Source organism: Enhydra lutris, unplaced genomic scaffold (assembly GCF_002288905.1).
Source record: "Enhydra lutris kenyoni isolate GAN:26980312 unplaced genomic scaffold, ASM228890v2 scaffoldscaffold13, whole genome shotgun sequence".
Lineage (NCBI taxonomy): Eukaryota > Metazoa > Chordata > Mammalia > Carnivora > Mustelidae > Enhydra > Enhydra lutris.
In genome coordinates this window covers 52557489-52581521 of record NW_019154097.1, presented here as the reverse complement: position 1 = coordinate 52581521, position 24033 = coordinate 52557489, and the positions used below count along the sequence as shown (strand labels likewise).

The 24033-nt window shown below is 58.6% G+C and overlaps 1 protein-coding gene across 1 annotated transcript in view; it reads left to right on the top strand.

The window, feature by feature from the left end:
• LOC111145719 (forkhead box K1) overlaps positions 1-18358 on the top strand; it is a 57833-nt gene extending 39475 nt beyond the window's left edge. Inside the window, 8 exon segments of the mRNA XM_022500870.1 lie at positions 3515-3700; positions 11870-12026; positions 12578-12724; positions 13359-13552; positions 15889-16055; positions 16145-16429; positions 17149-17373; positions 17877-18358. Of these exon segments, the coding sequence (XP_022356578.1) occupies positions 3515-3700; positions 11870-12026; positions 12578-12724; positions 13359-13552; positions 15889-16055; positions 16145-16429; positions 17149-17373; positions 17877-18151 (1636 nt within the window). The 3' untranslated portion in view covers positions 18152-18358.
• Positions 18359-24033: the final 5675 nt, after the last annotated feature.

The following is a 24033-nucleotide window of genomic DNA, read 5'->3' as shown; positions in this document are numbered from 1 at the left end:
ACCAAGTGGAAGCAAGAGTAAGCGACCACCCCAGTCACCCCTGAAAACCTTAGGCTCCTTCGTGCTGAGCAGAACCAGAACCAGCCTTCTGGGCCATGATCTTTGACCTTCTGCTGAAGAGGGCAGCTTTGCGTGGCAGCAGGGTTGCCGCGGTTTGGCCCAATTTCTAGGAGCCTTTGGCCTCCACGTGGCCCCGGGAACTGCGCGAGCCTGGGGCAGACCCTGAGCGCGGGAGCTGTGGGGCATGAACATTTTTTCACAGGAGCCTGAGGGACGTGTAATTCATGGAGCTCACAACTAACCCACTTAAGTTGTCCAGTTCAGTGGTTCTTTCTCTGTTGGCAGTTGTGCAGCTCGCACCAATGTGGATTTTAGAACGTCTCTCTGTCACCCGTGAAAGCCAGCTCCCCCTGCCCCAGCCCTGCACCAGCACCCAGTTCCTCTCTGCTGTAGGTGAGGGCCAGCGTGCTGCAGGGGGATTGGAAGAACCATCCCTCCCAGGGTGGGTGCATGCCGGTCGGGGACGTGCTGCAGGCTGGGGTGGGACATGCACACACATGCACGCACACACACATATGCACACACGCCTACACACGCTCCTCTGTAGCCACGATCCCCAGTGCTGACGGCGCTTGGGGTCAGGTCGAACATGGAGCACCTCCCAGAGAATAGCTTTAATTGCAAAACATGCTCATTAAAACACTGACCAGGGCCCGAAACCGGAATGGAAATATTATAGGGAGAGAAGTAATTGGTGAACCCGGGAGCACCCTGGGGAGATGTCTGTTTAAAATTAAGTAGCTTCCTGGTGTTTCTCCTCCCAGGTAGGAAACAGTTTGCCTTGGGGTAATTTCTGGAAGAGTGGGTCAGGAGCTGCTTTTGAAATAGCTGTTGCAGTAAATAATAAGAAAATGTTTATTGTTAAACCTTAATTGGGGATGACTCTTACAGTAGGAAATTGCGTTTGAATCCGTTATAGACGGTGTTTGATTTCGCTACTAATTTGCTAACCCAAATCCCTGACCTACAAAATGTGTTTTGTTTCACTAAAAACTCCACACGTATGCATGTATTATCTGGAATCTTTGTTTTTTTAAACTGGAAGGTGCCTAGGAGGTCATCTCGTGTGCTCAGAGCCTCCCCTTTTGTTAGCTAAGAACGGAACTACGGAGGTTGGGGCACTGAACTCAGGAGCGGCTCTCAGCCCCCGTCTTCCTACAGGCTGTGTCCCTGATTCTCAGTTCCCATCCTGACACCTCGCCTTCATAGGGGCCTCAGAAGCCCTCCCTGGGCACGTAGCTCACTTCCCAAGAATTGCCCTGGGGTCTGGGAGCGATGCAGCCCTGGGCCGGCAGGGCTGCCTGGAGCCTGGCTTCCCCACACCCATTCCTAGGATCCTGCGCCAACTCTTGTCTTCACCCACAGCCCTGTTTTCTGACGTTCCACTCTGCCTTGTGACCTGTCATAGGCCAGAAGCCACATCCTCTTTCTGGTTGTCCTCATGATGGTAGAGGGGTGCTGTGAGTGCACCCTCGTGTGGGGGCTTTCACAGCACGGACGGCACAATGCCGGGCCCTTCTGGCAGGTAGTGGAGTGGAGTTTATTGTGTCCATTCGCAGCTGCCAAAGGAAGAGACAAATGGTTAAGGACAGAAACACTGCCTTTAAATATTCGTCGTTCTTGCTTCTGTGTATGACACTGTGGCACAGGGCTGCATGCGTGTGTTTGTGTGTGTTCGTGTGTGAGCGTGTGCGCGTGTGTGTGTGCATGGGTATGCGTGTTCATGGAGCCCTCAGCCAGATTCCCCGCTGCAAACTCTTTCCTTCCTCCTCTGGTTCGGGGACGGCAGCCGTCCTCAGGCATGAGCTGGGACAGATGTTGGCTCCATGCCCTCCAGGTCTGGAGAGCCCGGAGGCCTCAGAGAGCATCGTAGGCAAGTGTGTGATGTAACTTTCTAGCCAAAATACTAACGAAGGAGGTTTCTGTTGGGTTGTGGGAAAACTAAGGAAAGTGGAAGCAACATCAAACGTCTTTTAACCACGGCTTACAAGAGGAAAATTGCAGAATGTGTTTGGATGGCCACAGGTGGCCTTACGCAGAACGGGGGCCGGGGGGTGATGTGGACATGACAGGGCGGACACCCCACCCCCGCCCTGACATGCTGGTGTTTGGACCGCATCTCCCAGAACTGAAATAGTGTCAGAATCTCTTTGTTGTGGTTCTGGGTTTGGAAATACAAAGCTGGTGCCCATGGGTCAGACAGCGGCCTGGTCCTTTGTACCCCGCCTTTGCGGAGATGGCCAGTCCCCGTGTTCGGGCATCTCTGGAAGAATGAGTACTGGCCAGTCGAGCCAGTTTGAGTTACTGACTTCCCCTGGGAGGTGCAGGCGGCCTGGCTGTTGGAGCAGACGCCAGCCTGTGCTGCTGAGTCATTCCCAGAGCAGGGGCTTCCCAAGGGGAAAGCTCGAGTACCCCGTGTGCCCACTCTAGACGTTCACTGCCTCTCGTGGGCCCAGAACCTATTTTGACCTGCTCTTAAGTCAGGTTTTTGATGACTTTGATGAAGAGGAAAAGGGAATTCAAATGAAGAGGGTGAATGCTGTGTCCCCGGGAGTCTGAAGGTGTCCCTGCCATGTAAATCGTGCTGCTGAGTTAACACAGGCACGCAGCCTGTTTGAACACCTGGCGTGCTCCGAACACCTTTCGGGAACGGTCGGGAGCGCACTGAAGGTGGGAGTGGATACACGTCCCCTCCAGTCCCCCAACCACACCGCCCTTGTCTTTTAAAGAGCCTTTTCTGAGCAGTTGCTACAGGCAGGGCTGTCCTCTCTGTTCTCACTTGGGTTTGCATTTCTGCTTGTAACTAAAGTTGCAGTTAGCAACCTGTTGATGACTTGTGCGTCTGGAAGTCAGGTGTGCTGGATACATAATGTCCAGATTTTACGCAGACGTTTCTTGGAGGGTAGGCAACCTTGGTTTGGTGTGGCACACGCAGGGTGTGGCTGGGTGTGTGCAGCCGCCTGCCAGCAGAGGCCCAGAGCTGGTCACACAGGGAGTCACGGGCTGTTCCTCTGCCGGGTGCCTGCCGGCCTGGCGAGGGTGGTTCCGCCCCCGTGGTCCCGCTCCACAGCTTCTCAAGGCACGGCCTGTCTTTACGCTCGCTGCTGAGCGGCGACCATGGTGGTTTAGCTTCCCAACGAGCGTACTCTGTGAGCTAGTGAGCCCCACTAAGGTATGCCTACACCCACCCCAGTAGGCGGGAGGTGGCGGCATGTCTGAGCCTCTGCTGGGGCCCCGCCGGGTTCCTACCTCTGTCTTCACGTGTGCAGGAAAAGGAAAACCCGTATCAGTGTCAGTAAGTGTCCCAGATCGGATTTTGGCTTCACTCTGTGAACCCAGAGTGACGCTGGGGTTCTGTGACGTCAGGCGACCCCACCATCAGGTGAACCAGAAACGTTCTGCAGCTGCCTCATCCCTGTCTCCCCTGCACTAACACGCGCTCTCCTCGTTGCAGGTGCACTTTCCGATTCCCCAGCACGGCCATAAAGATCCAGTTCACGTCACTGTACCGTCCAGAGGAGGCCCCAGCATCTCCCCTCCGGCCCCTGTACCCGCAGATCTCCCCTCTGAAGATTCACATTCCGGAGCCGGATCTCCGCAGCTTGGTCAGCCCCGTCCCGTCCCCGACCGGCACCATCAGGTAAGCGCCCCCCAACCCCCCCGCCAAGCACCGGGGTCCCCCTGCTCTGGCCGTCTGTGTGAGAAGCAGGAGGGGGACACAGGCATTCCAAGTCTTGGACAGCGCTCAGTAGGTCTCTGGAAAACTGCAGGGCTTGGAGATTTTGAAACTATTTTAAGTGCATCAAGGGACCTGACGCCTTAAATCTCCGGAGAGTTCTCTCCTGGACTGGAGAGTCCCTGCTGCACAAATCACTTCTTCAGTCCATTGCTCTGGGTCTCGGGAGCTTTCTCGAGAAGCAGCACAGGTGTGGTTGCTCTAAAGACACAGACAGCTCTTTCATCTGTGCACGGCAGGACTTGAACTTTGTTTTTCTAAACTTCATTTACAAAGTTTTAGGACTTGATCTAGAATCAGAAGGAGAGAAAGTCCTCAGACGTTCTCGTCCTCAGTGTGGTGTACAGAGATCCTTGGGGGAGGGTTTTGGGGAGATCCCCGTAGAGAGGGGCTAGCTGGGCTCTCGACTTCGTGTCCTACCCACTCTCCGTGTGGTGCTGGTGCTGGTGTCACGGCCCTGGCCTCGGCACCGGCAGCCTGCCCGTTGGCTGCTGCATCCTTGGTGTGAATGTCAGACCTGGAAAAGGCAGGTCATGGCTGAGTCTGGTTTTGCCCCCACATACCTCCTGCAGGGGTCTCGGTCCTCAGGGGTGTCTCCGAGTCATGCCTAGAGAACCGCTGCTGCTTGGGTGAGAGCTCTGCTGTCCCTACAGTCGTCTGGTCAGATGCCATGCCGTCCCTCACTAAGGGACGCTCTGGTGGCCCTCATGTTCTAGAACCATGTGTCCCTTGGTCTTTCTGGAACAGTCGTGCCTCACCGCGCGTCCTGTTCTCCTGCTAGGACGCGTTGCTGACACACTGGGAACAGCTTGCCTTCAGCCGGCTTGGAGTCCAGGTTCTGAAGAGCCAGGGACAAGGTGTGTCTCCCTCTTAGGGAGGGAGTGACAGTGTTGATCATGGTGTGGCCTGGAACTCAAGCCTGGGCCCCTGGTTCTGGTTCTGGCCATGTATCTACGGGAGAACCAGGGGCTTCCTTGGGCCTTGTTTTCCTTGTCGTGAGCCCAGAGGCAGATGTCCTTGCTCTGGGAGATGGGGACGAGCAGCAGCGTCCTGCGAGCCACGTGCGCATGAGGTCCTGTGCTCTGCATGATGCTGGCAGCATTGCTCACTTCAGGTTCCTAGAATGACTCTGCTCTAAAGCCCCGCGTGGAACGTGTGATCTCGTTGTTCCAGACGGCGAGCTGGAACTTAGTGTAGAGCAGGAGTTTCATGCTCACGTGAAATACCCCTGCACTTTCATGTCTGTGATGTATCCACGGCTAGGAAATGACATGCGGGGAGATGAGGTGGCCCCAGCGGACGAGGCTCTGGCTCTTCCTCACACAGCTGACGGGCCGCTCCGGACCCGCAGCTCACCGGAGCGGGAGGTCCTGGCCGGAACTCGTGCACAAGCGCTCAGGGCATCGGTGTCCCTAACAGCCGCGAGGCGGGAGCCCCTCGGGGTCAGACATGTGCAGTCACGGTGGAACGTTATTTGGCCATTAAAAGGGATGAAGTGCTGACACGTGGCAGAATGGGGCTGCCCCATGGGAACACGATGCGGAGTGAGGGCGGCCAGGGCAGACAGCTGCCACCGTTAGGACACCGTTGATAGGAAACGCCTGGAACAGGCGGGCAGCTGTGGGGCTGGGGGTCGGAGGGTGGGCTCGCCAGCTGCTGCGGCGTTTGTTCCCGGGGCAATGATGGATACGCCGTGGACTCAGGCAGTGGGGATGGCTACTGACTCCATGAGTACCCCAGAAATGCGGGGCTGTGCTCTAATGCGGGACTGACCTCCCAGCGAAGCTGACACAAAACCAGGCCTGCCCTGACACCTTCGTCCAGGAGCGGCCTAAAGCCGTGGCGGGCACAGTGACCAGCGGCGTGCCATGCCCGTGCTGCTGGCCACTCGTGGCTGGTCCTGGGCGGCTGGGGGCTCCTGGAGGGCCCAGGCCATCGGCTTATGATCCAGCCCAATAGACGCTTTCTAAGAAAGAAAAATGTGTTGGTTTTTTTACCTGGAGGGCTTCAGAAAGTAAATCTGTCTCCCAGGAATAATCCAAGTCCAAACGGTGGCCACCCGGTTACCATATTCAAGCCAGGCTTTGTGGTCCGGACGTCACTTTTGTGTCAGAAGGAGGCGCGAGCTGGCGGTAGTCGAGGGAAGTGTGGACGCTGCTGTTAGGGGTTGAGCCTGTGTGGCTGGAGCTGTGCTGAGCCTTCGGGGAAGCGAGGGGCCAGGCCCCAGCCTGATTTGCGGGGGCGCTGTGTCCTCCCCACCCCCCTCTCCTTTCCATTTGGCAGAAGATTTGGGGAGAAAGCCACTGTGGGACTGGCTCTCTCTCCCTTTCTGGTCTTTAAATATCAGAGAAAGGACCTCTGTTTACATCCGTTTATCTTAGCGCTGTGGAATCCACTTGAGTGTTTAGAAACCTCAGGGGCCCTTGTGGTTTCACTTGCCAAGATCTGATCATCTTCTGGGCGGTTGCAGGGGTGGGGCCGTGTGTTTACAAACACCCGTCCCCTCCTCCACCCTGGGACGCCCCCCCCCCCACCTCCCCACCCCACAGCGCTGGAGGAGGGGCCCAGGGCAGAGGGGGTGGGGCTGGCCCCCTGCAGCTGTCCCCCACCTTCCTGTCCCTTCTGACTAGACAGCGGCAGGAGGGGAGGGAGCCCCTTTTCCTAGTTTGGTGCGCCTGCGTCCTGCTCTCGCCATTGGTCAGCTCACCCGCGCCGCCTAGGGGCCTCGGTCTGGGTCGCTTTCCTGCCGGAACCCGGTTTCTCCAGCACCCTGGCCTGAGCCCCCGTCCCCTCCAGGGTTTTCTGAGTGGCTGTCCCGGGAGGAACATTCCCGGGAGGAACTTTCTGGAGAACAAACAGCCCCGCCCCATGCTGTGGCCCCACCCGCCTTCCTTTCAGTTTGGCCTTTTCCTGCTTCCCTGGCAGGCCAGGGGGTGTGGCGTGCCTGCGGTTGGATTTGTGTTTTTGTTTTGGGCGTTTGTGTGTGTGTGTGTGTGTGTGTGTGCGTGTGTGAGTGTGTGCACCCCCCTCCCCACGCGGGCTAATGTACTCCACCCAGAAAATGAATGAATGCTCTTGGAAATAAATTCTGCTGTCTCCAGCAGCATTTTGTTGACTTTTTTTGTTGACTTTTTTGCAAAGAAGTGGTGTTTTTAGGAAGAAAAAATCAGTTCATCATTTTCTGGGTTTTACAAAGCGAGACCCCAATCTATAAAGAGCTCTTGGAGCCGGGAGTTTCAGGGACAGAGTGGAAATGAAGGCAGAAGGGGCGGGGGGCAGAGCTGGTCTTCACAAGAGCCAGACTTTACAAGCGGTTTCTTTAAGAAGCTTTTCCTTTCCTTGATTTTATTCAAGGTGTCGAGCTCAAAAACCTGAGTAATGTGTGTTGTGACTCTGGCAAAATCTAGGCCACCCTTGACCGTGGTCTTCAGGCTCAGTCCACCCCGTCGGTGGTTGGAGCTCGGCCACCTTCCCTTCCCTGCCATCCATCCCATCCCGTCCGCTGGGGAGAAGTGCTTGCGTTTTTCCAGCCGACGGGGGCCCTTTCTTGGGGTGACATTTCCTGCATCACCGCTCCCAGCCCTGCCTCTAGACGCCTCCTGTCATGCCAGCAGGGGCCTTTGCCCACTGATGCATCCGTTGCTCCAGGAACCCCAGTGTCTGAGGCTCACTTGGGGGCCACTTTCCTTTCTGGCACCTCTCCTGTGGGCCTCGCACCCCCACCTTGCCCTTGCCCTTCCCAAACTCCAAGAAGTAAAAATTGGATCGTCCAGACAGAAAGGCGGGCCCCCGCGTTCTCTGTATTTTCCCTTCTGCCAAAATCTGTGCCAGGATGTTCTTTGGCTCTAAAATGTTGAGATAAAGTTCTTATATTCACTGGAGTAGCCATTTTCTGGTTCTTGGCCACATCTCACGGGGGCCCTTTGAAGGTTCCTGCTTTGAGTGTTCTTGGCCGTGCCTTGTGGGCGACGCCCAGCCTTGTGGGCGCTGCTGCTCGGCGTGGGCCCCTGAGCCCGATACTGGGTCTCCCAGGCCTCACACTTGGGAAGCAGGAAGAACCTAGAGTGCAGGGGCTGGGGGGCATCCCCCCAAGGTCTGCCCCAGACAGGCTGCCCCTCAAGGTCTGTGTGCCTGGCGACACCTGGGCTGACCAGCAGCTCGGGCCAGCGTGCCGACCACTGTGCACGGGGCAGAATGCATTACAGAAACGTGTTGGGCTTCTGAAATAGCTTCCCAGGATTTCGCAGCATCACATTTATCGTAAGCGTTCCTAAGAGAGGTCTCAGAAGCTGGCCTCTGGCTCTTCTTTCCCTGTTCTCTCATTCTTTCCAGGTTACAGAATTACTGTGTGTGCATCACACACAACTCAAACATTCCCGAGAATGAAGCTCGCAGAGTGCACTGTTCCCAGGACCGGCTTGGTGCCGTCTCCCAGCAGCTTGTCTCAAAGGGCTGCTGTGGGTTTCTCCTTCCCTTGTCACCACACTGCCGGGGCTCGGATTGCTTCCTGAGTCCCCACAAGGGGACCCATGGGCCGTTTCCAGGGTCTTGCCCTCAGGGGCAGCCCTCCTGAAACGTCTGCCTACGTGTCTTCCGCGGGGGCGATGGATTCTCAGATTTGGTTATTTTGTTGAAGATAAACTCTGGGAGGGTCAGAGCTGCGGGAATGAGGAACAGTGATGAGGAGAGGAACTGGGACACTTATTTTAGAGAACAAAAACATCCTGATCTTCAGAAAAGTTCGAAAGGCATGAATGAGAAATAGAATTACCACTCAGCTCTGTGTCTTCATCGGACGTATGATCTTCTGCTTGAAAAGTCTGTTTGCTCAGCCGCCGTTGAGGAGCTGATTCTGTTTTTTGACTAAAAATTAATAATCTAATGAAAATCTCAGTAGCACTCCACAAAAAAGACTGAGCTTCCAGAAAATCATCTGGATGATCCCAGAAGCGGTGGTATGGGTCCGGGGCTCATGGAGGGTACCCGGTGGCCACTCGAGGGGCTGGGGCGGGAAGTGGGGCATAGATGCCCCCAGCAACCGTCCTAAGCACACTGTTTGGGGCACGGGGGCCGTGGTTCTCTGCATGATGGCCAGGAGCGGTCCCGGGAGGGGAGAGGACCTGACTGTGCCTTCCAGACTTCAGCCCAGCCTCTTCTTCCAGCACCCACACCTGGGTGGTCCCAGGCACCCACACTGATCTCGGCTATGCGGTTCGAATCTGGGGAGGCTGGCACGGGAAGAAAATGCCCACAGTCCCAGGGCAGACCAGGCGGGCCGGCCTCTGAGTGGGGGTCCAGGCCTGATGGAGCCTGGGCAGCCTGGAGGGGTGGCAGTGGGACGCCATGGAAAAGGCCACAGGGACGGAATTGGCTGGCCTGCCTTCTTTCCCACTGGTTTTTCTCAGCATGAATTCTTACCGTCATAGTGAGACCTAGAAACAACTTTTCCCATCGGGTTGCTCCTTTTCCAGAATCTGTCAACATAGGGTGCAGAGTCAAGGCCAGGCATGACCCGCGTGGTCACAGAGGTCACGTGCTGGGCCCGGCAGTCACAGAGCCAGCCTGGGTTTGCCCCATCCCGGAGAGCTGCTGGCAGGACAGGCCAGCCCAAGCAGCCGCCCCCCGAGACCATGAACCTGTCTTGCCTGAAACAAAAATGTGACTTCAGAGCTGGTTTCCCAGAAAAGGGGGAGTCAGCGACCAATGGTTGAAAGTGCACGTTCTGCTGCATTTCCCCCTGGAATCCTGAATTGGGAAGAACGGGCACTCGTGTGGTGTGACGTCTGGTAGGCGGCAGCCACTCGGGCTCCGCTCCTTCCCTGTGTGCCCAGATGCAGACTCCCCCGCCACCCCAACAAAGTGAGCGGTTCTTTGCTAAACCTGGCCGGCTCAGTCAGTAGATCCTGCAACTTTTGATCTCAGGGTCATGAGTTTAAGCCCCACATTGGGCATGGAGTCTACTCCAAAAAAAAATTTTTTTTTCCAGCTTTTGCTAGTAGGGAGGGAGATTTCCAGCATGGTGGGATACATCTCTGTATGGGACACCGAGTGTCTTGGTTGGTTCCTGAGCCCCTTGAGTCCCCATCTCACACCTGCCCCTTGGAGGCCCATCTTAGAGCCGAGCTCATGTGGCTTCTGGCTTTCATCCTTCTCTTCCAGAGGCGGTGCGACGTCAGGGCCACCGGGTGCCAGGGACAGCCGTCTCAGCACAGACAGGCCCGCGGGGATAACTGAGGGGGTCACGGGAAAGCTTGAGGCTCTGAGACTAGAAGGGCTGTGCGCACACACACATTCTCCTGGGACAGGCCCTCAGGGACCATGGCGGCAGTGGCACTCTGTCCCCTGCGAGCACTGGCCAGCACGAGTCCCCGGCTGCCCTCGTGCTTGCTCCCCTGTGAATTATTCCCGTTCGAAATCACTCTTGGTGAATGACAGCCTTTACTCTGGGTTTTGCCTCTGAGAGTTAGAGATACATTTTCTGCAGTCTTCTGCAAAATAGTGACCTGTGGTGGCCAGCACAGCCCCATGTGCCTAAGCCCAGAGGTCGTGTGTGTCCTCGCCCCTGGTAGGGGCGGCTGGTCCGCGTCACACAAGGGCAGGAAGCCACCTGCCTCCCAGCTGGGTGTGACTTTGTGTCTAGGAGTGATGGTTCTTGTCCCTGTGGTCTGATGTGCTTTACTGTGTTCAGGTCCACAGGGGGCGTCGCGTGTGTGCGGGAACCAAGCGGCCTGACAGGGCTGCCACACACCAGGCATCCCGTGCTTCTGCACTGTTTGGCGGAGGACAGCGCAGAGAATCTTCAGGAAAGGTGCCTCACCTCAGGGTTGTGTGACCGCTGAACCACAGCTTCGTGCCACACGGTGGCATTTGGTTCCTAGATGGCTGTGTTTGAGAAGCCTGCTTCCGAGCGTGTGACTGTGTTACTGGTCCCCTAACGTTACGAGCTTGGGTGTTGTTTATCTGGTTCCAAATTAAGTTAAGAAAAAGAGAACGTCTCAGCTAAGATTCCTTGAGTCTGGGGCACCCGGGCGGCTCCGGAGAGGGACGGAGGGGAGGATGCAGGAGCACATGGGGTGTGTTCCAAAAGCTGGGGCCTTCTGGACCGTTCCTGGTGGGGTGCTGCCTCGGAGGAGCTCTCCTGAGGGCAGGGGCCCAGGTCCGCTGTGACTGGCCTTGTCCCCGCCCTGTGGGCCAGACTCCGTGCTGGAAGGGGCGCCTGTGGTCCCACGTGGGGCTGGCCAACGGGGCACCTTTTACCTGGGCTTGTTACCTAGTGTTTGCATTGGTGTTCTCTGAATATTTTGTAATAGAATTAGTTTTCAGAATCGGAATTTCATTGTAGTTTGATAATCAAAGTCCACCTTGTCAATGAGAGGCACTGTGCCAGCGCCTGTCACCACTGGGCTGGGCTGGGCCAGGCGAGCTCCAGCAGGATGCGGGCCAGGGACCCTGCAGGCCTGGCAGTGGCCAGTGTGTGCTCAGGACCTGCTTGAGCCACAGGTGTGTCTGGCCCATGTATTTGGCTGCAATTCCCCACTTCCAGTTGGCACGGCAGCCCAGGAGAGAGAGCCACTGGGCCACAGAGGTGGAAGTCGTGGCCCTGAGAAACTGGGGGAGGGCCCATCCCAGAGGTCCTGATGCTCCTGCGCAAGGCCTTGTCTCCCCAGCCCTGGTCCACAGCGCCCTCGTGTGGACAGTGAGCACACGACAGCCAGCCCAGGGCAGGCTCAGCAACCCCTGCCCTGTGGGTGGTGCCCCTCTGGGCCCAGGCTGTGTGCGGTGCTAGGGTGGGGGTCAGGACCCACAGCTCCGCACCACGGTCAGAAACTGCCGCTGTAATACCACACATCGCACCTGCCGCATGTGGACATGAACTGTTCTCTGGCTGCTCACGGGTGGTCCTTTATCAGAGGCAAGGTGTGGCACCCTGACAGCACAGCACAGGGAAGGAAGGGGTCGCATTTCCCCGTAGCCCGGCATCGCCCAGCATCACCTGGCAGGTCCTGAAGTCCTGTGACTTCATGTCTTCCTTGCCAGGGTCATGAACTCAGGCCGTGTCGTTTCTCTCCGCAGTGTTCCCAACTCCTGCCCGGCCAGTCCGCGTGGGGCTGGGTCGTCCAGCTACCGCTTTGTTCAGAACGTGACCTCGGACCTGCAGCTGGCCGCAGAGTTTGCTGCGAAGGCCGCCTCGGAGCAGCAGGCAGACACATCCGGAGGGGACAGCCCTAAGGTCTCAGGACTCATGGCGCACGCGGCTGAGTGGTGACCGTGCCCGGGGCACGGCATGGGCACACCCAGGGCTGCTCCAGTGAGCGCGGCGGGCTTGCGGGGTGCGGGCATGAGAAGGAGCCGCGCTCGGGGGCAGGACGCCAGCCCCCTGCCTGGATAGCACACGTGGCTCCCTCAGTGACATCGCTCGGGCCCCAGACCCTCTCTCCGGCTCTGCACCTCCTCGGCCTTCTGTCCTCATCCCCTCTGTGGGTGACATGACGGCTTCAGGGCTTTTCCTTGCAGCTTTGGTATCTTAGCTCATTCTCCTCTGATATCAACCTTAAATCGATTTGCTAAGGAAGTGAGAAATTTCAGAATTAAATTATGAAAATCTGATTTCTCCCTGTGGGGCTGGAACGGCTGTCCCTCGTTGAGTGCACGCGCGTTGGCAGGCCACAGGTGGTCCCTGGGATTGAGTTAGCTGGACTCGGGTGCTCTCCAGGAGCGGGGGCACACGGCGGGTGGCCCGGAAAGCCTGCCGGAGCTGACGGCCGCTGCCTTTCCCTTCAGGATGAGTCGAAGCCGCCGTACTCCTACGCTCAGCTGATCGTGCAGGCCATCTCGTCTGCGCAGGACAGGCAGCTAACACTAAGTGGGATCTACGCCCACATCACCAAGCATTACCCCTACTACCGCACGGCTGACAAAGGCTGGCAGGTGAGGCCTGAGCCCAAGAAGCCAGATTCCCAGTCTGGGAACAAGGAGGTTAACAGGGAGGTCATTTTCTGTGGGACAGAGTGGTCCCAGGGGGGAGTGTCTCTGCTGATGGCCCATGGCACATCGGAACTGAGCAACAGCCCCAGTGAGTCCAAATAGTCTTGTCTTCCTCCGACGTCCAAAAAAGGGAGGGCAGTTGCCTGGTGTTTTCAAACCTACCGTGGCTTGCGATCGTGCGCTGTGTTGGAAATGGACCATGCCCCCGTGCTCTCACAGCGGCCCGCGTGTACCGGGACCGTCAGACCTCGTGTCAGGCTTGTTCAGGAACGTTTTCCCCATGGTTCTTCTTTTCCCCTGGCCAGTTGACTTAGTACAAGTTCTGATCTGCAGACTCTGGGTCGTGGCCCATCTTTCAGTTTCACTTTTTGTCCGAGAAATGCCAGGCTAAATTTTGTTAGGAAAAGCTACCACTGTGCCTTTGCACTTCCCAGTAGAATCCAGTGACCTTGCCCCCTGTGGGGCGCCCGCACCAGCACGAACGCTGGACTCTCCCATCGCCTCTGGTCTCGTGTCTGTTACATTCAGATTCTGTTTTCTGACATGCTAACTGGTGACTGTCTCTGCTCGCCCACAGAATTCCATCCGACACAACCTCTCTTTGAACCGTTACTTTATTAAAGTCCCTCGTTCCCAGGAGGAGCCTGGGAAGGGGTCTTTTTGGCGAATAGACCCTGCCTCAGAAGCGAAGCTCGTGGAACAGGCATTCCGAAAACGGAGGCAGAGGGGCGTCTCCTGTTTCCGCACCCCCTTCGGGCCTCTGTCTTCCAGGTAAGCCCCCGCTCTGCCCTTGCTCAGCACCCTGGCTCCCCAGACGTCCACGTTCACGGGACCACCTCTGGCTCTTCAGACGCGTCACTTTTATGTTTTTGAGTGAGACGGTGTCAGGACCGGTGACTGGGACGGTGAAGTTAGTAAGTGGGCCATGGGCTGCTCCTCTGACGGGTCTGTTCTCAGAAGCTGAAACGTGGGCGGCGGTGGGACCCGAACCTGAAGCCAGAGAGGAGTGGAAGGGGCCTGCGGGGCTCCGTGGACGCGAGCGTGCTGGCAAAGGGCCCGACGGGACAGGTCTGGCCGAGCTCAGACAGGCTGTGTTGTTAACGAAGCTGCCGTTGGGAAGTGGGCACCGTCTGCCCTCTGGTCAGGGCCCCTCCCGCTCTGCACATGGACGGGCCAAGAGGTCTTCCCAAGGTCGCCAGTCCAGGGAGAGCATGGGGCAAGAGAAGACAGATGCTCTCTGAAGAGAGAGTTTCTCTGAAGAAGTTTCCTGGAAGGAAATTGTGCTTTCCACATCGTGTAGCTAACGTGATTCTGTGAAAGACTGCTCAGACGTCCAGAAATGTCTGGTATGGGGTCTGGCCTGATTCTCAGTTCTGTAGCCAGAGCAGAAATCGGAGCAAAGGTGACGGTCGTACCGGTAAGGTAGGAATTCAGAACGCGTCAGCTGAGCTCACGTTTTCCCGAACACCACGTCGTGTGAGTAGGGCTTGGAGAGAAGTGCTGTCGGAGTGGCTGAGTTCGCCAGGGGGGCGGCCCAGAGACGTGGTGGCCGTACGACAGCTCCTCCTCCCTCACGCTCCTGTAGCCAGAGGCCCTGGTGGCAGTGGGGTGCGTTTCTCTGCGCTGTGAGGGCATCCGCTCCAGGCCTTTCCCCGCTCCTGGCACTTTGCTGGCGATCTCCGGCGCCCGCGGGCTCAGGGGGGCAGCTCCCCGACCTCCACCCACATCTCTCCTGCCGTTCTCCCCGAGCATGCCAGTGTCTAGATTGCCCCTGTGACAGGACACCGGTCACTGGGTTAGGGACCATCCTACCCACCAGCTCCCAGCAAGGCCCCCCGGTGAAGCACTGGTGATTTCTGGGGATGCAGCTTAGCCCTTAATGGTGAGCACCATGACTTGTCACTTGTCAGACGAGCCTGTGGCCAGCTAGGGGAGTAGGTACGGGGCTGGCTCTATGCGCCCGGCACTTCCCAGGGAACCCTGATTGGAGGTGTCTCTGGAGGATGACAAGGGGGCCTATCTTCACCGTCATCTTGGGAGTGAGGGCCGCAGTCTCGTGAATCTGCACAGTGGCCAGCAGGGAATTCTTGGGCCCAGGAGGAAGGCTGTGCGTGCTGTGTCTTCAGGAGAGGGAGGGCGTCTCATGGCTGCAGAGCTGGGATTCTGTAGGAGGAAGGCAGTGGGTGTGTTTGTGTCGGGTGGCCCGCGGGCAGAGAGCAGGGTAGGCTCGGTGCAGAGCTGAAGAGGGCCTGCCAGGAATTTGGGCTCCTGAGGTCAGAGGAAGGCTGTCTGTCACAGGCTCAGGGGCTGGGAAGCCTGGGCATGAGCAGAGGAGCTCCAGGTCTGGGTGGGAGGCAGACCAGCCAGCTGAGAGGTGGGAGAAGCAGGAGGAAGACTCGGGGCTTGGGGGGAGGGTACCAGGTCTGTGCCTGAGGAGACCAGGGCATCCACAGCACCCCACGTCTGGAGGGGCGAACAGTACCACCCACGGGGGCGTTTACTGTGCTCACGGGAAACGCAGAGCAAAGACTGCTTCCTCCAGGCAGCCCCGGCATCCTGCCTTGGAGAGTTTGCGTTGACCCTGGGACTCTGAGGGACCACGAGTCCCCGCGCTGCGCAGCCAGTCCCAGGACAGCCCCAGCGGAGCACGAGCTGGACCGTGGTGAAGGGTGACAGAGGGAGCAGCCTCCCCCAGACCAGTAGCCGTGTGAGCCGCACAGCCATGCACCCAAAGCCTGTCTGGTCCTCTGGCCGTAGGTCTGTCCTGGTGGGAAATGCGCACCCGTGCCACCAAAGCCTAGCTCTTTCACAATCCCGTGGGGGACTGGCTGGTCCCCTTCAGGAAGCAAATTCTCTGGAAGCCGTAATTGATGGCATCTCCCACTTCCTGGGCTTAAACGCCTGCTGGCCGTTGGTCTGTCGGGTAGCCCGTTGTCACTGCACGGTCTTACGTTAGCGTGGGAACCACCTCGTGAAGACAGAGAAGCATCGGAAAAGGCAAGGGGCCATGGAGCGTGGACGTCGAGGTGTCTGTTTTGTGAAGCACCACTTTCATTTCTGACCTTGTGTACTTACTGCCATGGTCCCTTCTCTTGTGTCTTCCTCAGGAGCGCTCCAGCTTCGCCCACTCACCCCGGGCTAATGTCCCCTCGTTCTAGTGGCCTGCAGACCCCAGAGTGCCTGTCTCGAGAAGGCTCACCCATTCCACACGACCCTGACTTTGGGTCAAAGTTAGCTTCTGTTCCAGAGTATCGGTATTCCCAAAGTGCGCCTGGTAAGATGGTCTTGTCCCTGCCCCCTGGCATGGCGGAGCGGAGCGTCGCGCGTCTGCGGGCCTTAGCGCTCCTGTTCCTTCTCGCACAGGCTCTCCCGTCAGTGCCCAGCCCGTGATCATGGCCGTGCCTCCCCGCCCGCCCAGCCTGGTGGCCAAGCCGGTCGCCTACATGCCGGCGTCCATAGTGACGGCGCAGCAGCCATCGGGCCACGCGATCCACGTCGTGCAGCAGGCCCCCCCTGTCACCATGCTCAGGGTGGTCACCACCTCCGCCAGCTCTGCCAACGGCTACATCCTCGCCAGCCAGGCCTCGGCAGGGGGCGCCCACGAGGCAGCGGGCACAGCCGTGCTGGACCTGGGCAGCGAGGCCAGAGGTAAGGAGGGCGTGTGCTCACCGGGCTGCGATGGGGATGGAGCTCACCTGCCAGGGCAACGGGCGGTCCCTGGGGGCCAACGATTCTCAGACTGCTGCCTTTCCTCCCTGCTACTTACTGTCTTGGGGAGTGTGTCCTTTTAAATCCACACCGATGGTCCTCTAAACCGTCTCCAGGTGTGCGGCGCCCGAGCTGACAGGCCTGGGACACGGGCTTGATGTTGCCGTCCAGAGGGTGATGGCTTCGGGGTCCCTGGCGGGGAGGCTTTCGCGGTCCTGCAGAAAGTCACCACAGGCCCCTGTGTGTGGCGTCTCGAGCCCAGGGGGTCATGGGGTCAGTACCGAGAGCGCAGCTGCCTGGGCGGGAGCCCTCAAGCCACACACGGTCTCCTGGGCTCTCGGGCCTCCGTCTGCTGACCCGCAGCCCGTTCATAGTGTCATGACAGCGAAGCAGTTTGCCAGTCTTTTTCTTCCAAATAATGTTTTCTTTTCCCCATTATGTTTGGGTGGGTTAAAGTTCAAGGTATTTAGAAGTTTTTCTAAAATTCTGCAGTTGTTTTTTTTACTTGGAATGTACTTCATTGGGGGATGATTCTTTTGAGAATAGTTGATGCTTCAAAACCACGGTCCGTTCCCCCATAAACAGACTTCCTGCTGAGCACGAAGGAGAGTGGGCCGCCCCATGGGGCGGATGGGGTTCTGACGCCCTTTCTCCTGCAGGCCTGGAGGAGAAGCCCGCCGTCGCGTTCGCCGCCGTCCCCACCACCAGCCGCGTCATCCAGACCGTGGCCAGCCAGATGGCCCCAGGGGTCCCCGGACACACGGTCACCATCCTGCAGCCAGCCACACCGGTGACCCTCGGGCAGCACCACCTCCCCGTCCGGGCCGTCACTCAGAACGGCAAGCACGCGGTCCCCACCAACAGTTTAGCCAGCAGCACTTACGGTGAGGCCCTGCCCGCGTCTGCTCGCCTCAGCCCCACTGTGCTGCCAGGGAGGCCTGCGGCACGAGATCGCATGTCCCCTCGATCCATGCGCCCCGTGGCCGGGCCAAGGCACAACCCCTGCCGCAGAGGCAGATCCCCCGGTCCTGGTACTTGTGCCCACTGGGTCAGACGAGAGGTGGGAGGGAAGGGCAACGGTTGGAGGTGGACGGGGAGGGCGGGCGCAGGGAGGGTGGCTCAGGGCAGGCGCCTGTGTTAAGCATCTGCTAGAGGTGAGGGCGGGAGCCCTTGGCTGTCTATAGAGATGCCAGTGGCAACAGCAAGAGGAGGCCCCTCGGGCGAGAGCAGGATGGGGGCAGGGAGGGCGCGGCAGGCAAGGCTCAGCTGGCGAGGGGCAGGCACCCCGGGGCTGGGCATGCTGGGAGCGGGGGTCCCGTGTGCTCAGAACTGGCCTGCGCTGGTCTTCGCCCCTTGCCAACGCACATCTCTTTTCCTCCACTCCTAGCCCTCACCAGCCCCCTGCAGCTCCTGGCAGCCCAGGCTAGTTCGTCCACGCCGGTGGTGGTCACGCGGGTGTGCGAGGTGGGGCCTGAGGAGCCGGCAGCAGTGGCTGCCACCCCAGCCACCCCAGCGACCCCGGCCACCGCTGCCACCTCTGCCTCTTCCACCGGGGAACCCGAGGTTAAAAGGTCACGTGTGGAGGAACCCAGTGGGACTGTGACAGCGCAAGCCGGGGTGATCGCAGCCGCCGGCCCACAGGGACCCGGAACCGGGGAGTGATGTACCCTGTGTGTGGGCCGAGTGGGGTGCTCGCCAAAAGGGATTCTGGGGCCGGGCCCTGACTGCCGGCCTCCTGCCGCCCGCGGACCGTGACGAGGAGGCTCCACGCTGACCTGCTCCCGGACACGCTCGTCCTCCTTGTTCTGTTTCCTACCCCTGCTGTGGTTTAAAACAAAACCCATAAACAAGTTCAGACAGCTGATTGTATGATCCGGGAATGCTTGTTTTTATTTCCCTTCTCCCTTGCACCGTGTCTCCTCCCAGGCCTGCGGTCGAGGGCTGGGTCACAGGCCGGCCGGCCACGCGCACAGACCAGGCTTCTGGAGCAGCCTTGGCCCCTGAGGACGACAGAGGCTGTGCGCAGGAGGGCCCAGCAGGCACAAGGCCCGTGAGCCGCTGAGCGGGAGGAGGCAGGAGAGAGGGAGGACCTGCCAAAGCTCAGACTGTCTCGTGGGGTTTGTGCCCTAAAGTAGCGACACGGAAATTCTTGGCATTAATCGGGGGGAGGGGACTCTGGCTCGGCTTTGGACCCCAAAGACTTGTTGTTTCATTGAAATGAATTGAGGCTTCATCATAGATCTGAGATAAACGCAGGAGGAAGCTCGTGTCTGTGAGGCCATGTCTGTGGACGGCGTAACAGCTGTGGGTCTGGGCTGTGAGCCGGCATTAACCCCGAGAAGAGTCGCCACCGCTGCTCCATCTGCTAACTTCAAGAAAGATCGGCGGCCGCCTGGATCGCCCTTGGGGGCAGAAAGTGATCTGGGGGAGGAGTGGTGCCCCTCGTCTGGAGGCTCCGAAACTAGGAATCGGTGAGCGCCATGTCCTCTGCGGCCCGAGGCCCCGTGCCGGGTTGCTGTGGGAAGCGCTGGCCAGGTCGCTCCCACCACCTCTGTCACCGAGTCACACTGGCTTTTACTACCCGTACCTCCTGCCGTATGTCCCGCCGTCTCCTGTGCCTGCGGCACTGGGGCCGGGAGCAGGGGCCGCCCCTGCCTTTGGCTCCTGCGAATTCCTGGCCACAGGACCCGGCGAGTGGTACCAGCTTCCCCAGGGAGGGGCCCCTGTGCTTGCAGGCACCTCCTGCTGCCTGGAGCGGTTCCTGGAGCAGAAAGGGAGCCCGCCGGATCACAGTTCTCCAGCTCCTCGTGGAGAACGTTCTCAGGAAATGTCAAGTGCGTCTGTGAAAAGTGACTCTGAACGTGGCCGGCCGCCCTGGCATTGGACCCTGTGCGGCACAGCAGCCCCAGACTCTGCACCGAAGTCCGGCGGGGACAGTTTTCTTCCTGGAAGTAGCCTGTCCTCAGCATTGGTCTCCCCGCCCAGCAAAGTTGCCTGCGCCCACCCACCCCAACAGCAGCACCCGTGAGAGCACGCAGTCCACAGAAAACCGCTGAGAGGAGGAGCAGGCCTCGCGGGCCACGTCAGATACTGGCTTAAGAACAAGAGGAAAACCGTGGAACTCCGCTTCCAGGCCGTTCACGCAGGACTGGCTCGTGTGCTGTGTGCCCCACCAGCAGCGCTGTGGCTGGGCTGGGTGTGACAAGCCATCTTGCCGCCACAGCCCGCAGTTGCCAGTTGCTGGGGACACGTGCGGCCTGTCCTCCTCCCTGGCCCATGGTGACAGCTGCCCTGGCGTCCTCAGAGCCCGAATGAGGCATTTCTACTGCACGAAACTTAAAGTGGGGGGAAAGTCCTCTTGTGACATCCACACCTGTTGGCTTCAGTGACATGGGCATGGACTTGGCCAGTGTGCCTTCCTCAGTGAAGAGAAGTCACAATCCATTCCGCATCGACGTTTTCCATTGCTTTATAAACTTGGTCTCTTGTGGCGTGTGGCGTGTGCACGAGCGGGCACACAGGTTGGACGGAGGCCGAGGCACGCACACGGGCGATTCAGGTCCTTGCCTTGGGCCTTACCTCTAAGGGTCTGCCCCAGGACCTGCCTTCGGCTCACCTGTTGCTGCTTCTTCCCCGTGGTCATCGTTTACGGGGTCCTTGCAAGGGGGACTGCCCAGGTTTGTCTACCGTGTAAAAGCGGTCACCATCTCCAGAGAACTCAGGACAATCAGCCACGGACGCGCATCAGGCATTTGCCCGATCGGGTCCGTCTGGCTCTGACCCTTTGCTTTCTCGGCTCTTGAGATGTTTGGGTTTCTGCTCATTTTGGGTGATGATCACACTGTCCGGGCAGGGGTTCCATGAGGAGGGAGCGCGGAGAGGTCAGAACGTCAATGGCTGGTGTTGCGTCACGCGGAGAGCTCACACCTTTTCAGCTCCTGCTGGGGCTGGGAAGGGGACCCTGTGGGGTCCGCTCAGGCTGGGCCTTGGGGGAACAGCCACTCCGGGTTCACAGACAGTGAGCTTCTGCATGGGTTTCTGGTCATCTCATGCTGCCGCACGTCCTGGGACTGGTACCTGAAGGCCCGGGACAGCCCCCACCTCTGTGCCCTCAGAGCCAACCAAGGGACGGCCTCCCCCAACCCGGAAGCAAGGGCACCAGGCCAGACACCACCAGAGGACTGCGGCCCTCCGAATTGGGGCTGCCTATGACCCACCACAAGCCACAAACACATCCGCCCTCCTAGAGAACAGGTCAACCCTGGCCAGGATTGGGAGAAGCAGAAATAGGTCCCTTCTGGCATCAGGCGGTGTCACCGTGGCCTCAAGGGTCCGAGGACCTTCTTGATCACCCCAGGGTTCGCGCGTGTGTGAAGAGGTCAGCCAGGCCAAAGGTGTGTGGGCTTCGGGATGAGCCCACCTCCTCCGCGCCATGCCCTGGGGTACACAGGCCCTGTGCTCCCAGTACCAGGTGCCTCGTCTCATCATCCTGCTGGACCGGTCGCCATGTTTACCAGCACCAGAGACGGGAAAACACCCTCTCTGCCTAGGGAGTCACACACACGTCACCCCTTTTCAGTAGTTGGGCGTTCCCCAGCAAGACAGTCTGCTCTCGTGTTGGAAGGGGGAGGCTTGTACCCCAAGGTCACGGTGGTGTCACAGGGCCCAGTGCATGGGGCAGTGTGGGACACTGAAGGCCGTGGAGACGTGGCTCCTGGCGCCCCAGGGTGGACCTCCTGAGCTGTCTGTATCTGTCCACGCTGACACCCTCCTGAGTACCGCGTGGTAGCCGAGGACCGGCCAGACAGCGCCATGGGGAGTCAGACAGACTGTCCCTTTACCACCAGCTCTGTAAATTCTGACATGTTTACATGGCGTATGTCCCTCGAGGGGTCCACACAGATGCCGGAACAGCCCCGAGTCCTGGGACATGGCTGTCGTGGCCCTGCCCCCCGCTCCGAGGATGGCAGGACCCCTCACCGGGTCCGCCATGCAGAGCCACACGAGGGCACCCTGGGGCAACAGGGTCTGTGCCCACGGCCAAGCCCATCAGCTTCCCTCTCTGGCGGGTTCATGTTTGAGGTTTGCAGTTTTTCTCTTTAAGAACCGAGCAAAGTTGAGAAGATGAGGGGTGTTTTCTGGGTTGATAAAATGAGTAATCCGTGATCCTCGAGCTGGGAGGGAACAAGTTCAGGGTGGGGGTGTTGGCACCGCTGGAGCGTGGGGGTCCCCACTTCGCCTCAAGCAGCTTGACCATACAGGGTCCAGTAGGGACATCCTGGTCCCTTTCCTGCTGCTCCCTGGGACTGGCGGATGACCGGCTTGAGGCCTCCAACATCACTGGGTCCGCACACTCGCTTTCCTGAGAACAGGTCTCCAGCTTTCTGTGGAGAACTGGGAGGCCGCCACCCTCTCCAGAGGGAGTGACGCGACTCCCCGCTATGGAAGCCCTGTCGTGGGTCCAGAGTTCAGGAGAAAGAGCAGGCTTGCCTCTGGCCTTGGGGTCAGTTTCTTCATAGAACAGAAACAGGCCTCATGCAAAGAAGGGAGCTCGTCGTCAAACATGAGAACATGTCAGGGAAGAAACACGGCTCCCTGAGCTCTTGGAGCTCAGCTGTCAGTCCAGGGGTGTGAGCGACTGTGGGGGGCGCGGGACGCCTCGGGGGCCCACGGCCCAGCCCCCTGTCTCTGGGAGGACCCAGCTCCCCTGAAAGGGGTCTCAGGGCAGCCCAGCCTGTGGGCACGGACGCCTGTGTCCATGCGAGTCTGTAAGTGCACTCCTTGTTCTAGAACCAGGTTCTAGAAGCTGGGAGGTGGAAGGCCGCCTGACCTCAGCCCCACTGCTGGTTTGGCCTGAAGGAAAGACCGTTTCCCGCAGCCCCTCGCCAGCCGCCTTGACGATCCTGCCTCGGAGTGACAGTGCTCGGATGAAATCTCGCAGACAGGCTGCTCCAGACGGGCCGCCGCCCCTCACCCTGTTTCTGTCCATTGTTTTCAAGTTGTTTCCCCATTTTATAAAGCCCTTTCATTTTAGGAGCTGTTTCCCAAGACCTCGATTCCCCCGTGAGGTTTTAAACGCTCAGGACGCAGCCGGGTGGGTGCGGGACGCTGCTGCGTTTTTACACGGGACGGAACTGAAAGTCTTGGAATTAGTGAGACTTGGGGCTCCTGTGTGTCCCTTCTAACCGCTGGTTTTGGCCCTCGCCGTTTCAACCAGGAGTGAGCGGAGCAGCGCTATCTCTAAGGACAAACGCCACAAAGCACTTTGTCCAGTTCTGGCACCTGCTTGTCATTGGGGTGCACTTGGGGGATGGGAGAAGCGGGGATCCGGGGTCGGGGGCGGCCGGGAGCCCACTGCATGGGAGCTGCGTCCGCGGCCTGCGGGTTCTAGTCTCCCACCCGCATCCCAGGCGGGCCAGAGTCTCTCCGGGTGCCTCTCTCCTTTGCTCCGACCCTGTTAACTTTTTAAAAAAGAGTCAAATACAATTGGAAGAATCCTGGCTCCTTCTCTGTTCAGGAATTTTTTCTGGAATAGTTAGTTTGATTCCTCCAAGTGCTTCTTGATGGTTTACTCCACGTCAGAAACAGTGAAAAGTGCCGGGGAGGAAGGTGCTTAGCCGCAGTAAAGGGCCTTGCCCTTCTGAGCTGTCTCCCCGAGTCCCGAGGCGCATTGAGACCTGCCCCTGAACGTCGAGCCCGCGGGCTGCGCAGGAATGAGTCTGTGACTCCAAGCTGGGTTTTCCCACGTGAAGTTAAGGGGCTTGTGGCCTCCTAAGCTCTTGGCCTCTAAGTTCTGTGTTAACTGACCCCCATCTTTTTCTTTTTTTTTTTTAATAATCCTTAAAAATGGGATTTAAAATCAAAACATTTAAAGTTTGGCCCTTCCGTGCTTCTCTCCCAGCTTCCTTTCCGAAGGCTTTCTGCATACCCATATTCTTCATTTACGCGGCTCGGTCTGTATTTCAGGATGGGGGTCGGGGAGGAAAGAAACGAAAGTGTGACCCCGACTCTCACCTGGGTCCGCCAAGTTCAGCCCCACGAGCCGCGTGTGTCCCACAAACCCCTGCCCCCCGCAGCCAGGCCCGCGGGCGGAGGGATTAAACCAGTACTGAGACTTTGTTTTCTTACCTGCTGGCAATTCTCCTGTAAAGATAACTTGGGGGGCGGGTGTGAGGGGTGTGTGTGCGTGTGCGTGTGGGAGCGTGTTTTTTTTTTTTTTTTTTTACAGTGGCTGTCTAAAGTATTTTCCACAGTACGTGTAATAATCAGTGCTTTAAAAGCGGTGGTACCCATACGGTGGAAACCAGCTCACGGGATCGAAGGCCCCGCCGCGCTGCTGGCTTCTGCCGCCTGTGCACGCGTGGGCCCGCGGGAAGCCCCGGCAGTGGCAGGGAGCCAGCGGTCCCGTCTTCAGAAAGACGAGAGGCCCACAGCAGCCGGGCCCGCCTGCGTTTTCATTTCAAATGGGATACAGTATTTTTTTAATAAGGAGCCATACTTTTTTTTAAAAGTTTGAGATCTGAATGTGATTTCTAATTGTATCA